Source organism: Pinus tabuliformis, chromosome 5_2 (genome assembly GCF_031772625.1).
Source record: "Pinus tabuliformis cultivar Carrire ecotype Pingquan chromosome 5_2, CPIR1, whole genome shotgun sequence".
Taxonomy (NCBI): Eukaryota; Viridiplantae; Streptophyta; class Pinopsida; order Pinales; family Pinaceae; genus Pinus; species Pinus tabuliformis.
This window is the reverse complement of record NC_142306.1, coordinates 798988020-799004567: the sequence shown is the minus strand read 5'-3', so window position 1 is coordinate 799004567 and position 16548 is coordinate 798988020. Positions and strand designations below refer to the sequence as shown.

Sequence of the window (16548 nt, the reverse complement as noted above, 5' to 3'; positions counted from 1 at the left end):
ATTCCCTTGGGTTTATAATATCAATCACTTGGGTATATAATATTAATCATGGTCAACCATGGTTAATCATAGCCAACCATGTTCAACCATGGTCAAACCATATGGATATGGAAATCAACCATGGTCAACCATGGTCCAACATCACGTTCTGACAAACATTGTATCGATATGAAAATCAATCATGGTCAACCATGGTTAACCATGGTCCAACGTTGCATTGTGACAAGGATTGTCTCTATATGGAAATCAACCATCGTCAACCATGTTTATTTTAGGGTTTATAATATCTATGTTAGGGTTTATATACGTTGGGTTTCAAAAAATTTATCCCTTGGGTTTATTATTCCCTTTGATTTATAATATCAATGCCGTAGGTTTTTTTAGCTAAGGGTTCACATTCCTAGGGTTTAATATTATTCTGACGTAGGGACTACCCTGCGTATACCCACAGTATACATATAGTATGCATAAATCTGTTTCTCCCCAGGAAACTCAAACTCTCTACCGAGTCTGTATCTTCAAATCCTTAATGGTTAAGGCTCCCCTTTATCAGTCTCTGTGGAATGATTCATTACAATAGCCTAGTCTTCCTTTAAATAATCCTTTCCTTTCTATCGGAACTCATTCCCCTTTCTATTGGGACTTTATACACCCTCTTCATTAATTCTTCGATTAATATCTATACCCGCATATATATATCCAAGCCCCCATACTTTATAACTTTGTTATAACCGCAAACCATCATATCGGCGCTTTAATCTATTATAATCCCTTATTAAGGGAAATACACATAAAACATGTGTAAACATACCTTTTTCCACATTTCCATGGCTCTGCACATTTTCTGAGGCTCCCTTTATCGCTAATCGCAATCGGGGTTCTTCGTGGTCACACTATTCATGACTTCTTCTCATCCCCAATATGCGATAACCTTTCCGGAATTTAAATATAACAAACTGCGCATATATAACCCTATCGGGTCCGCTCATATCACATGTCACACTTATCCTTCAGCCGATACAACACTCATGGATGGTTGTGATGCGATCACTTCGCTGATCGCATTGGCATCACCATCGCAATTCTTTATGGTCCAAGGTTTATTCACTCCTCCGAAATAACATTGCGATTAAATACCCACCATTGATTCTCTTCTCAGATCTAATGGTCCTCTTTTCATCGCTTGATCACAATCGGTAATCACTTGAGGCTTGGGTTCGTTCACGAAGCATTCCTTTGCTTTCCTCCGATGCGATAACAATTTCTCCCCTCGCTGCGACTTAATCCTGGCCGTTGATTTGTTAGATCAAACGGTCCCTGTGCACTGATTCTTTAACTCTTCGCTCCTCTCATACTTGGATTTTTACGCTATTTTTCAATGTTTCTGTGGTTTCCAGTTATTCAATGGTTCCGGGTCTTCATCCTCCGTTGTTTCGCTGCGACTCCCTCCTGAGGTTAAACTCTGTGATTTCTTTAACCACTATCATTCCAGGACTTTGCTTTGGTCCTTCGAATGGATTCAAAGATCCATTACAATCCTTTGTCTTGTTCTTCTCCATAGTGTATTCGACTCTCCTCTTTGCATTCATTGAAATTCGTCTGCATATATATATATATATATATATATATATATATATATATATATATATATATATATATATATATATATATATATATATATATATATATATATCTATATCTATATCTATATCTATATCTATATCTATATCTATATCTATATCTATATCTATATCTATATATATATATATATATTGTACAGAATCATTGATTCACACAGAATTTATCATCCGATACTTAAAACACACATTTTATAGTCTTGGAATTAAATCTCTGTCTATGTAAATAAAACAACTGATTACATAATGAGACTCATATGTCTCTCTGGCCTGATCTTCTAATATCAGTGGCCCTTTGTTCCTCTCTTTCCCGGAGGCTTACAGTCACACTCTCACTCTGACTGGCCTGGCTTCGCTTGGCTAACCTATCCAACCTCTCTCTTTTTTTCTTTTTGGTACATTAGAAGCAGTTTCTTTACAGTTGAGGAAATGTTCCTTCGTTACTTTTCAGTTGCTCAACAGTTTCTTCAAACTAGTTCCTAGCTAATCCTAACTTGATCTCGTTGCCTAAATAATTACATTATTTCACATTTAGGAAACCAACTTCCTTGGAGATGCAAGACCGCCTATATCTATTACAATTTAATGATAGTTTCGATCTAATGCTCCTACATCAGACTCCCAAAGTAGAAAACATTCATGATCTCCTGATCATGTGTCTTCATGTGTTGAGAGGACACCTCCAGGGTCCCAAACTTTGGTTTGTAGTTGTCTGAATGCTTTGTACCTTTACTATTGTTGTATGTCACTTGTCTTTTGTTTCATCTTCCTCTCCTTGTCAATCAGTTTCAAGTTTTGATTGATCATTATTCCTGCTACTATCAACCTCCTCCATATGGACTACTTCATCATTAACTACCATAACTCTTCAATCTCCATCTCTAGCATATCTTTGGGCTGGCCCATATTCTGCCATTCACTGTTACCTCTTTCTCTCTGTTTCAGATTGTTGCTACTATCCACTAACTCTTCAAATTGTTGTTGGTTACTTCCACCATGTAGTTGTTGGTTCCTTACTGCCATCCTTACATCCTTACCCTCTTTCATGGTTATCTCTTTCTGCATCGAATCATGACTTTCCAAAATTCTCTCCAGCAATTGAACCTCTCTGTTCCATGGATTAAATTCTTCCATATAATCTTCTTCTTTCATTTTTATTTGGTTGCTCATCTGTGCCAAATTTCCTCCAGTATCTGCAACTTTACCTGCACTCAAAAAATAATTATTAAAATAGAAAATATAAGGCCTTAGTGCCTCTTCTTCCTTTGGCAACACATCAGTATGCTGCTCTATTTTCTCCTCCTCTATCAGCATATCAGTCTGCTGATTTGAATTTTCAAAAGAATTCATGAGACTGTCAGTTAGTCTCTCCTCCACATCATCCGTTCCAAGGATGTCTTCTCGCTCTGCTTCACAATAGTGAACTTCTTCTTCTGCAATTTCCACTTGCTGCTTCATATCCTTCTCCACTTCTTCTTTCTTTTGTCCATCATCATAAGCCAAAATTTCTTTACTCTTACCCCTTACAATATGCTGAAAAGCAATACCTTTCCCCAACTGTGTATGGACATTTATATGAGACCTAGCTATCGCAACTTCTTTCGGAACAGAGTTTAGATTCTGCATGTCTTCTTCCTCCTTGATGACAATGTCAGCAAATTGTCCTTCCTCACATGTTCCACCTGCAAACATACACAAGTTATCAAATTTAACACCATAAGACCTCTTGGCCTCACTTGAAGTTTCGGTCTTCAAGTCTTCCTCCTGATACTCACTTATTCTGAGTAATTCTTCCTTCAGTTGAGCATTCATCACTTGCTCTTTCCTCCTCATTGGTGCTTTCAGCCATTTCTCCAGTAGTTCCAATTTTGTCTCCCATTCACTGATCCTTTGATGAGAGTTTAGTCCTTCTTCCTCAATATATTTTGCCTTGCTGTCCCTCTGTAACTCTTCTTCCAAAGCTATCCTTGTCTCATCATCTGCAGTAATATTCTCCTGCATTTGTTCTTCCTCAATAACATTAATCAAATTCATTTGATTACCTTTCTGAGACAATATTCCTTCATTCTTCATCAGAATAAGATCCTGATCCCCCATCTCTATGACAGCTTCCATAGACTCATCCATAAACTCTTCCTTCTGTATCTAGTCAAATTCTTCTTCTTCTGAGAAGTTTTCTTTGTCACCTTTTACTTCTAGATCTTCATCTATTCTAAAGATATCTTCAAAAGGTTGCTTTTCTCCTGCAATACCTGCCATCATACACAAACTATCAGTTTTAAAAACATAAGACCTTATGGTCTCACTTGATTCTTTAGTCATCATGTCTCTTTGTTGTTCTGAATCCTTCATGTGATTCATAAGATCTTCCACAGATCTCCAGTCTTCAACTTCACCCAGAATTTCAGCTTGTTCTGGTTTAGATTCTTCCATTTCTAACTCAGCCTCTCTAAGTTCTTCCACCAGGCTCTTCACTTGCCTCTGTTGTAGTCTTCTATGTAGCTTAGACCACTTCGCTACCTTTTTCCTCAAGGCCCAACCTTGTCTTTGGCTTTCCTCTAGTATCATCCTTAGTATATTGAGTTGTTCTTTTAACTCAATAATTTCCTTGTCAATCTCCTCTTGACTCATCCTCTTGCCATTTGTCTTGGCAACCTCTTTCTTCATCTTTCTTCTGTTGTGGTCTTCCTCAGAACCTCTGCTATGACCATCAGTAGTCATCTTCTTCTCCATCTTCATGAGTTCCTCACTCATTTACTGTGAGCTGCATTAAAGCCTCTGCAACAACAAGTCCTTGTTGCAACTTACCTCACCAAGATTTCCTCTGTACTTGGTCATTTGGCAAGCACTTGGTTCTCTATTTTTTGGAACCTCTTTGAGCACTTCTCTCTGCTCCTTCTAGGCTTCAACTCATCTGCACCTCTCAAGAACACAATTGTTCTCTTGTATTTCAATTAGCATGAAATACTTGGTTCTGACCACTTCTTCTTTTACTTAGAAAGTCTTACTAGCTTCCTTCCTTACCTTAACAATTCTACCACATCCTTTGTGGAATTACCTTTGTGAGCTGCAACAATATCTCTGCAGTAACAAGTCTCCTTCTTGCCACATATGCTTCACTAGGCTTTTCTCCTCTGAGCTTAGTCTTTTAGCATCTCTCTGGTTCTTTCCTCGAAACTCTTACTGACTAACAATTCTACCCAACACTTCTTTTTCTGGAATTATTATCTCTAAGACAACTCTATCCACAATCACAACTGTGGAGTTGCCTCAACAAATTCTACCCAACCGCAGTTAGAAGTTTTTCTCAGTTTCTCTTGAGCACTCTTTGCTCTTAGGCTATTGCTGCAACCTTCTCAGTTCCTTTTGAGAATACTCTTATCCTCTCTATCCAACCTTCAATTGGATTCTTCAGGTCCACTGCCACTACATGGCTTCACAAACAGTCTCCATCCATTCTTCATATTTGAGTGAATCTCCACTTTCCTCAAGGAATAAACATCATCGTGTTTTCCTTATGCTTTTGCAATCTCTTCTTAAGAGTGTCACTTACTCTTATCTTATCTCATGCCTTCTACTTATCAGATTCAAATAACCTGATCTCTGCCTGCCTGTATAGAAATATTTAAAATATAACACAAAATTTCCTTAACTTGCTCTGATACCAATTGACGCAGGGGCTACCCCGCGTATACCCACAGTATGCATAAATTTGTTTCTCCCCAGAAAACTAAAACTCTCTACCGAGTCTATATCTTCAAATCCTTAATGGTTAAGGCTCCCCTTTATCAGTCTCTGCGGAAAGATTCATTACAATAACCCAGTCTTCCTTTAAACAATCCTTTCCTTTCTATCGGAACTCATTCCCCTTTCTACCGAGACTTTATACACCCTCTTCATTAATCCTTCGATTAATATTTATGCCCGCATATATATATATATATATCCAAGCCTCCATAATTTATAACTTTGTTATAACCGCAAACCATCATATCGATGCTTTAATCCATTATAATCCCTTATTAAGTGAAATACACAAAAAACATTTGTAAACATACCTTTTTCTGCATTTCCATGGCTCTGCACATTTTCCGAGGCTCCCTTTATCACATATCACAATCAGGGTTCTCCGCAGTCACACTAGTCATGACTTATTCTCATCCCCGATATGCGATAACCTCTCCGGAATTTAAATATAACAAACTGCATATATAACCCTATCGGGTCTGCTCATATCACATGTCGCACTTATCCTTTGGCTGATACAGCACTCATGGATGGTTGCGATGTGATCACTTCGCTAATCGCATCGACATCGCCACCGCAATTATTTATGGTCCAAGTTTTATTCACTCCTCCGAATTAACATTGGGATTAAATACCCACCGTTGATTCTCTTCTCAGATCTAATAGTCCTCTTTTCATCCCTTGATCGCAATCGGTAATCGCTTGAGGCCTGGGTTTGTTCACAAAGCATTCCTTTGCTTTCCTTCGATGCAATAACAATTGCTCCCCTTGCTGTGACTTAATCCTAGTCGTTGATCTATTAGATCAAACGGTCCCTATGCACTGATTCTTTAACTCTTCGCTCCTCTCATACTTGGCTTTTTACGCTATTTTTCAATGTTTCTGTGGTTTCCAGTTATTCAATGGTTCCACGTCTTCATCCTCCATTGTTCCGCTGCGACTCCCTCCTAAGGTTAAACTCTGTGATTTATTTAACCACTATCATTCTAGGACTTTGCTTTGGGCCTTCGAATGGATTCAAAGATCCATTATGATCCTCCGTCTTGTTCTTCTCCACTGTGTATTCGGCTCTCCTCTTTGTATTTGCCGAACTTCGCCTGCATATATATATATATATATATATATATATATATATATATATATATATATATATATATATATGTATATATATATGTATATATATATGTATATATATATGTATATATATATATATATAGATATATATATATATACACATAGATATATATATATATATATATGTGTGTGTATATATATATACATATATATACACACACAGATATATATATATATATATATATATATATATATATATATATACACATAATCAGAATCATTGATTCACACAGAATTTATCATTCAATACTTAAAACACACATTTTACAGTCTTGGAATTAAATCTATGTCTATGTAAATAATACAACTGATTACATAATGAGACTCATCTGTCTCTCTGGCCTGATCTTCTAATATCAGTAGCCCTTTTTTCCTCTCTTGCCCACAGGCTTACAGTCACACTCTCACTCTGGTTGGCCTGGCTTCGCTTGGCTAACCTATCCAACCTCTCTCTTTTTTTCTTTTCAATACATTAGAAACAGTTTCTTTACAGTTGAGGAACTGTTCCTCAGATACTTTTCAGTTGTTCAACAGTGTCTTCAAGCTAGTTCCTAACTAATCCTAACTTGATCTGCTTGCCTAAATAATTACATTAATTCACATTTAGGAAACCAACTTCCTTAGAAATATAAGAGCCCCTATATCTATTACAATACAATGATAGTTTCGAGCTAATGCTCCTGCATCATATTCCCTTAGGTTTATAGTTCTTGGGTTTTTAGTATCAGTCCCAATGGTTTGTTATTCCTTTGGGTCAAACATGGTGAATCATAGCCAACCATGGTCAACCATGCTCAAATGTCGCTTTGTGACAAAGATTGTCTCAATATGAAAATCAACCATGGCCCAACGTCACATTGTGACAAAGAATTAATTAGTATTATTAATTCTTAACATTATTAATTATTATTATTATTATTATTTAATTAATGTTAGTATTTTTATTATTCAATAATATTTAATTAAAAAATATTATTATTGTTTAACAATAATTAATTAATTAACTCTTATTTATTATTATTATTATTATTATAACTTATAAAATAAAATAAAATAAAAATATTTATATTTTTCTAAAAATAATATTAAATTTATTTATTTTTAATAAAATAAGTAATTATTTATTTACATTTTATAAAAAATGAATAAAAAATTATTATTATTATTATATATTTATCAATGATTTGTGTCATAGATAAAAATGAAGCCTTATGTGTATATCTTTTTTCTGTAAGTCAGAAGTATATATCATAATACAAAATATGCTACAAAAAATCTGCCATTGCAGATCAAGGCCTGAGAAAGACAAGTTCACAGACACAAGATGCAGGCCCTGACCGTTCAGACAACAAAAACTACCCGCACACCACGCAGGGTGGCCAGACTAAATAGCGATTACATATTACAAAGACACCAACAAAAACTTAGACTGCGACATAGTTACATTAAAAAAGATTTCAGAAAAATACTGCATTTGACTGAATGCGGTAGATTAAACAGTGGCAAATTACTGCGGTGGCATCCCAAACCGGCTGACAGTGTCCAGACCCTGCTCCAAGACATGCTTATCTACTCTTGCCTGCATGGAATGATAGTCATGAACTTCCTTCGAAGTTGCCTGCTGCTGACCATCATAGAGCGGAGGATCCGGGCTTAGCGTCTGCCTTAGAAGTTTAATGAGCAGAGTCAGCTTTTTGTTTACAGACTCCGCCACCTCATGCACTGCCGAGATTTTGAGATCCAATGTCTTATAGATCTCGTACAGACTATTCAGTTGAGCCTCAGAGAGGGAGTCCTCCCTTTTAGAATGCTGCTTCTTTTCTTCCCTAGAGTCTAAGGCTCTCGCTAGCAGGGTTTTAATCCTCCAGCTTTCCGCCTGCGTACGCACGAACTGTGTTGCTCGCTTGGAGGCTGTGCCCGGGTCCTTCAGCCAGTCGACCTCCCCTGCAATGTCTTCCTCTGTGCGCGGCAATTCCTCCTCCTTAACCGAAGCTTCCATATCAGCAATCTTTCGCTTATTCTTCGCCGCAGTTCGGGTCTCATACATCTTCTTCGCTGTTTGAAGCTCCCGGTTTGCAGTTAAACTTCTGCAGCTTCCCATCTCCATAATGCTCCCACTGTCCTTCTCTTGATGACCAGATCGCAACCAAGAAATACAACAACCCAGAGAGATGCCCAGAGAAAATGTAATGGATCCAGTGCCTTGTCTGGCTAATAAATAACCTTTCTCCGTTAGGTTGCTCATGATACGCTTGTCCTTTCGAAGCGAAGTGGTAGTACTATCACCATAAATTTTGAGGAGAGCCGTGAATCCCAAGTGATGCCTCCAGATTTTAAAATGAATGTTGTTGTTTTCTTCCTGAGTGCGTTCGTGCCAAGTGTCCCTCCTTCTTGAGATGCGGCGGCGATGGACTCTGCGGCATAACCTGTCATAAAACCATTCTATCTCCGCCTTTTGTTGCCATAAATGTTTCCGCTGCGCCTGTCCTTTCGTCCGGCGCCAACGATCAAAACTCATCACATTTCCGGCCAGTCCCATCATGCGTTGCCGTGAATCCCTGCCCTTTACCGGTCACGCCCGGTCTGTGTTGCCTAGGTCCTGCTGGGCCAGCTGTAAGCACTTTTCCTTAAGGCTCGGACAGTCCACCTGTTGCCAACAACTGTCCCATTCCCCTTCTTGGTTATCAATACCAAAGTTTGCCAAGTAATCCGCCAGCCCATTAGCTTTACGTCTGACCGCCTGAAAGACTAACCCGTTCATTCCAGCAATCAACTCTGCAATATTCTCCGTCACCTTGGCTAGCCTCCAGTGTTTCGTGGCTCTGCTTGCCTTAGTACCTCCATAGATTTTCTTTGCGACTGAGATAACCAGAGACGAATCGCCTTCCACTATCGCCTTGCTTGTCTGTAGATTCTTTAGGATTCTTAGCCCCTGCTCTAGCGCCGCGAACTCCATCTCGTTGTTCGTGCTTTCTCCCAGCTCTCTGCAATAGATATGAAGAATTTCGCCAACCTGGTTCCTTATAACACCTCCTATACCTGCCAGCCCGGGGTTTCCTCTGGATGCACCATCAAAATTCAGCTTCAAACCTCCCTCCGGTGGGCAATTCCATCTATTGGCCTCCGGATTTGGTTGCTGCTGGTGTCTCGGCATCGTAATGTTGTGGATAGCTTCCAATTGAAAGCTCTTCAGGATAAGTAAGTCTCGATCTGATGGCTTTTCTTTAGGATCCACTTTACATTTTGTCTGAATTAACTGTTTGATGTTTGTTAATATAGTTTCTTTGGAATGCTCTGCATTTCTGTATTCATCTTGGAATATTCTTCTATTGCGTTCTTTCCATATTGTCCACAATAAGAAGCCTGGCAAAGTTTTCCAGATGTTGTTGACTCTTTGGTTATTGGAGAAGTTACTTTGCCAATTCAGGATGGTATTATGTATTGATCCTCTGTCTCTGTTGGAATCTCTGAGAATTCCCTCCATCCAATTCCATAGGTGATTCGCCCACTCACAAGAATTAAACAAGTGGTTTATTGTTTCTTCTTCGACTAAGCACATTGGGCATCTGGAAGGTCCATTGAATCCTTTTTTGCGTAAGTTATCCCAAGTTAGGGTTTTGTTTCGCATCAGAAGCCAGAGGAAAGTCTTAATTTTCGGCCAAAATAGGTTGTCCCATACCTTGTTGCACCAGGGCACTGCCTCCTCCTGTTCAGCCTTTTCTATTATGTCCCTTGCTTCTTTTAATGTGAAGTTACCACTCCCTTTCATACCCCATCTCAGTTGATCTTCTTCTTCTGTCTTCCGAATCTTTCTTTTTAGTAACTGATCATTGACTTGCTGTATGCTTTCATTTCTTTCAATGTTGTTGCCGCAATTGAGTTTTATCCATTCCCTCCAGTTTGGATCCCTGATGTTCTGATTCCAGTAATGGTGGACTCTGTACCTACCTTCATTCTGGCTGAATAGTTTGAGAGAGGATAGTTCTGGGGTACCCAGTTTTGGGAGTTGCTGCCAGGCATCTTCCCAAAACAGGGCGAGCCTTCCATTGCGTATTTCCCAAAAGCTATTCTCTTGCACTAAGCTCCGGTTTTTTCTCGCGAGGTTCCAAATGGGTGAGCCCTCTGGGACCTCTTGCAGTCTTACAAGATCTTGATTGTTGCAGTCGGGAATGTATTTTTCTTTCCAATGTCTAGCCCACGGCAAATTGGGCTCTTTAATCCATCTCCACCATAATTTTGCACCACAGGTCATGTTGACGATTGAAGGATCCACAAGATTTAGTCCCCCCATAGATTTCGGCTTGCATAACTTATTCCAAGCTACCAGTGCCCATTTTTTCTTATCCCCATTACCATTCCATAGGAAGGATCTTTGTATGGTTCTAATTTGTTGTAGAATCCCCTTGGGTGCTGGTAGCATAGATAGTAAGTATTGTGGTATAGCCTGTAACACAGCCTTAGTTAGGATTAATCTGCCAGCAAAGTTAAGTGCCCTGTGCGTCCAGTGTTTACATTTTTTCTCCATGTTGGCTATAATCTTCTCCCAGTGCACTTTCTGCCCAGGTTTGAGAGTTAGGGGAGCCCCTAGATACTTCGATGGTAGATTGCCTATCCTGAATCCAAGAAGTCGAGACAGATGAGCCTGAATATTCGGATGAGTATGGAAGAAGAAGATCGTCGATTTGGAGAAATTTATTTCCATTCCTGATGCTTTGCTAAAAAGATCTAAGATATTATTGAATGCCAAGGCCTCTTTTACTGTGGGGATTTCGTGTAACATGGTGTCGTCCACAAACTATTGATGAGTGGTGGCAGGTAAGGAACGTATTGGTTGAAGACCCTTAATAGTTCCTTCAGCTTTCTTCTTGGCTATGATTCTGCTGAGACCCTCCATGAGGATGACGAAAAGGAAAGGGGACAAAGGATCACCCTGTCTTATTCCACGCGAGGGTGAGAAAGGTTCAGAGGGAGCTCCATTAACAAGGATCGAGAACCTTGTGGATTTGATGAGGGCTAGAATCCAGCTGATCCATTGCCTGCAGAAACCGAAAGCATCCAATATAGCTTCTAGGTACCTCCAGCTCACCTTGTCATATGCTTTTGAAAGATCGAGCTGCATTAACATCCCTGCTTCTTTCCTTGAGTGGAGGGTATGGATCATGTCCTGAGCAAGGAGGATATTGTCTAATATCTGCCTTCCCTCGACATAGCCCGATTGCTCTGTTGAAATGATGCCCGGAAGAATCGGCTTCAATCTATTGGCTATGACTTTTGATATTATTTTATAAATGACATTGCAGAGGGCAATAGGTCTGAACTTTTCAGGGGTATTGGCTTCCTCAACCTTAGGTATGAGCGCTATAAAGGTTGAATTAATGGATTTTAGAATTGTTCCAGAGCGTCTAGAGTCCTCAACAACATCCCATACTTCCTGCTTCACAATGTGCCAACAAGCCTTGTAAAAGTTGATGGTGAACCCATCCGGTCCTGGGGCTTTGTCATTTGGCATGCTTTTCACAGCTTCCTCCACCTCTTCCAATGTGATTTCCCTGCAGAGGGCCCAGTTCTGATCAGAGTTGATAGATTTGGGTATGGATTTTAGAAGTTCCTTGATGGCTTCCTCTCTATTTATCTGCGGTTCCTGTGCTATGGAGTTGAAATGTTCTTGGAGCAGCGCTGATATATCGTGGTGGTTCTTCTGTGGCTCCCCATCTTTATTTTTTATCTCAAGAATTTTGTTTGCACTTCTGTAGTCTAGAGCAGATCTGTGAAAAAATTTGGTATTCTGCTCTCCTTCTTTTAGCCATTGAATTCTTGATTTTTGTTTCCAGAGAGTTTCTTCTTGCCTACATCTATTGTGCCACTGTTGAGTTAAAAATTTCTCCTGCTCCACAGATTCCTCATTACTGTTCCCAGCTGCCCAGTCTTTGTGAATCTGTTCCAATTTCTCTTCTATTATGGTTTTCTCCTTAAAGATGTCCCCAAATACCGTTCGGTTCCACTCCTTTATCTTATCTTTGATAATTCTTAACTTCTTCTGCAGATTAAACATTTTGGAACCTTTGCCTTCCAGGGGTTCTGACCACCATTTCTCCACCAGCTTGAGGAAGTTAGGGTGATCCAGCCAAAATTTTTCAAATCTGAATGGTTTATTCCTTGGTGTACCCTGAACCGCAACTGTGATCGAAATTGGCCAATGGTCCGATCCTCCACTTGGAAGGATGTCTGACTCTACGGTGATGCCATCCATTATGATATTTTCAGAAATCAAAAATCTATCCAAGCGAGAGGCAATCATCCTTTCTCCCCCTCTCCTGTTATTCCAAGTGAAGTTGCCACTCTTGGGGAGAATGTCTACCATTTTGACATTATCAATGAAACTTGTGAAAGCCTCCGCATCCCTATTAAGTTTCCTTAGACCCCCTCTCTTCTCCAGAAGGGTTGTTATCATGTTGAAATCTCCCCCTAGAATACATTTGGACATTGGATATCTAGCAATAAGTCTATATAAGGAATTTAAGAAACTTATTTTATCTTCTGTTCTTTGTGGTCCATATACATTAACACATAAGAATGATTCAGAATTACCTGTGGGTTGAACTTCCACAGCGATGAAGTGTTTGTTCGCTTCTGCAGAGATCACCTGAATATCTCTTGTGTCCCACAGCATTGCTAGGCCGCCTTCTCGGCCCTGACTTTCAACTTCTAGATAGTTTATGTTCCTTCCGATCTTCTTGCTTATCGTGGCCATGCTGGAGCTGCTGCATTTGGATTCTTGTAAGAACATGATTTCCGGTTTGTATTTCTGAAATTTGCGCTTCAATATTCTGTGCTTTGCTTGGATGTTAAGCCCTCTTGCATTCCATGATGTGATCTTCATGACTAACTTTTGGTTTTATTGATAGGTCGGGAAGGCGTTGAGCGCCTTCATCTTCCCTGAGTTTATCATTATCATACCTAGCTCCTGCAAAGCTTCACCACTTGTCCTTCGGCCTCTTCTTTTCTTTTGTTTGGAGCTGGATGAGTTCCATAGAAGACTCTTTGAATGGATGCCATTACCTCTTGCTATACCTAGCTTCCTGTTCTGCCTTTCTAAATCTGCTTTCTGTCGTGCTATGAACAAATCATTGACCTTCTTGATTTCTTCCTCCGGTACATTTTCTATGCCTTGAGTTTTCCAGTTCTCAGCTATAACTGGTAGATTCATCCCTTCCTTGGCTAGTACCTCCTCCAGCTCGAAATCCTCGCTTCCTCCATCGCTGGTTAGCATGTCTGCGTCCTCCTCCGGCTCTTCTGGTCGCTCCTGCATTTGGACTTCATTGGTGTTCTTGTCCTCTTCTGCTTCTTTCCTGGTTTGTTCTTCCTCTTCCTTACGCCCCTTATTTGATGTTAGGGTTCTGTGCCCATCCTCTGAGTCTGTTTCTAGATCCAAGATTTCAAAGGTATTACTGTAGTTGTTTCTATCTGTTCCTGCTTTGTTTATTCTTCTTCTATTGGCTCTCTGCCTTGACTTTGGTGTTATGAAGTTATCTTTGCCTTTGTTTACCTGCTCTGTTTTAGTGTCTTCTTCCTTCCTGTTCATTGGACATTCCCTTATTAAATGTCCATGTTCATGACATTTACGGCATCGAAATGGGATCTGCTCATAGTCTATTGCCTGAAAGTAGTCTTCATCCCTGTATTCGAGCCATAGCCCCTCATGCAGTGCCCCCGATACATCCATTTATACACATATTCTTGTGCATGAGGTGTATTTCTTTTGCAAAGTTGCCTTCGAGGCTTTGATAAAAGTTCCCAGCTAATCTCCAATTTGTTTTAGAGCATTCAGACCCCAATAATCTATTGGGAGAGAGAATAAACGAATCCACACTGGAACTTGAGTAAAGGATTCTTTTTCTGGAGCGAAGTTTGATTTCCATGGTCGCATGTACAGACCAGCAGAAGCCATGAAATACGGGCCTCCATAAAAAATCCTATTCTTATCTTCCAGGTTGGTAAACACAACTGTGAAGAAACCTTTGGCTCCCGAGTGTAGTTTGACATCCCCTCTGGGCTTCCAATGCTGTCTAATCCATTGACATAAGGCCCTTTCAGTTGGCCACATACCCATAAACTTGCATATGACTGCATGTTCTGTCATGTGCTCTCGGTAAGCTTGAATCTCCGGATCCGTGATTACAACCCTGAGATTGTCAGTTTTTATTGGTTTGCAAATCCCGTTCATTGTTGGTTGTCTATTGGGTCTTGAGCTTGTGTCCCCTTTCTTTTCTTTATTCTCCCGCCTGTTTTCTTCGTTCCCCCTACCTTCTTCTGATTGTCTTTCCTTGTTTTCTGTCAGTTTTTGTCCTGAAGTGTTTTTATTTTCACTATTTTCCAGACCCTCATCCTCTGTTCCTTTGACCTCTGTATTTCTGTCTAGTTCATTGTCTTCCACTTGTTTTTTCTTCTTGTTTGTCCCGCCACTCTGCTTGAAATCATCATACCCCGAGATCCTGACTCCTTCCTTCACGTTCTTCCTCTGTTTCTGCATTATTATTTGTTTATACGTAGGGGTCCCAATGGACCCCTCTGCACCCATCCGGACGGTCAGCTCTTGACCCTTTTTGAACAGTGCTGCTATCCGAGATCTGTGCACTTCTAGGTCTGAAGCAATTTCAATGTTTCAGCATCCCCTTATGTGTATATCAACCACATTTACTAAAATAATTATTATTTCTACTAAATAATTATTGTTATTAAGATTATTATTGTTAATTAATATTACTACTATTATTATCAGTTAATATTATTATTAAATGTTTAAATTATATTAAATAATTTAAAACTAAATAATATTAAATAAAATATTATACAGTAACTTAAAATTATTTTAATATAATATTAATATAATAGTCATAAATATATAAGAATATGGTTGTTATTATTTATATAGTTATTAATAATGATAAATAGTTGGACTTTAAAAAAATACACATAATAATTATTAATATTGTTGATATACGCATATCGGCGTATATCAACCACATTGGTAAATTTGGTTATATAAATGCTTGATATACGTCTCTCGGCATATATCAACCACATTGGTAAATGTGGTTATGATAGTATTAATTATGACTATAAAATTATTTTTTCATATTAAATGTTTGTTGGCTTAGTTGATACATAGCCCATAAACCATAGTATATAACCTAATTGCTCTTGATCTACCATGTATATTGTCTTGCAAACATGCAAAAGCTAGTATTGGCTCTTTGTCATTCAAAAAAGGACCTATGATCTTATTTACTCAAGTCTTCCATTTATCTTTGAGAGCACTTTTGTTTCTAACGACTGAGACCTCTATTTTTGCTTTCAAGATTGAATAGTGCTTTTGTTTTTGCCTCTCGCGGCAAGGGTGACAAGAATTTAGGAGATATAAAAACTTATATCCAGATAATAATACTATTGATTATTTCATTTTTGAGAGTGCTTTTATCTTTTCCCACAAATGCCTCTATTACTGTTTGCAAGATTTTTTAGAGTTTAATATGTACCTTCGTTTTTATATTATGTATTTTTTCTCATTGAAAGAATGGATTTAGTTGATTGCTAATTTATAGATTTACATGAAGAATTAGTTTATCTCCAAGTTATTTCTCCCAATGATTGCCTTTGTTTTTTCTTGCAAGATTGAAGAGAATATTTATGCTGTTTTTGTTTGCAAAATTGAAGTGAATGCTTCTATTTTTTCTTGCAAAGGTTGCAAAAACTTAGGATTAAAAAAAAACATACATCTACAAAATAAAACCATTGCCTATTTCCCAAAAAACAAATAGTGCTACTATCTACCTATGTTCATATACTATGTTTTCCTATCACAACCCTAAGTTTTCAAGTTTGTAACAGTTAAATAGTATTAGCAAAGCCCCTAAGTATAAATTTGTTCCTTACCTTGCACGTACCTAGATTGAACCTGGCAGAGCTACATTCCATCCTTGACACCATTGGGTTATATCTTCTCGTCTTCACATGTAGGGACAAGGCTAGA

The 16548-nt window shown here is 38.8% G+C and overlaps 1 protein-coding gene across 1 annotated transcript; it reads right to left on the bottom strand.

The window, feature by feature from the left end:
- Positions 1–9090: 9090 nt before the first annotated feature.
- On the bottom strand, positions 9091–13398 carry LOC149161729 (uncharacterized). Its single transcript, XM_089434983.1, has 4 exons — positions 13107–13398; positions 12426–12983; positions 11513–12230; positions 9091–11131 (listed from the first exon to the last, which is right to left on the bottom strand). The coding sequence occupies exons 1-4, from the start codon at positions 13396–13398 to the stop codon at positions 9091–9093; spliced, it is 3609 nt and encodes a 1202-aa protein (XP_089291109.1).
- Positions 13399–16548: the final 3150 nt, after the last annotated feature.

Coding starts and splice junctions, on each gene's coding strand:
- LOC149161729 (XM_089434983.1), bottom strand. CDS start 13,398: ATGAAGATCACATCATGGAATGCAAGAGGGCTTAACATCCAAGCAAAG. Junction 12,984..13,106: donor TGTGGAAGTTCAACCCACAG/GTAATTCTGAAT, acceptor AATGTATTCTAG/GGGGAGATTTCAACATGATA. Junction 12,231..12,425: donor AGACTGGGCAGCTGGGAACA/GTAATGAGGAAT, acceptor TAAAAAATAAAG/ATGGGGAGCCACAGAAGAAC.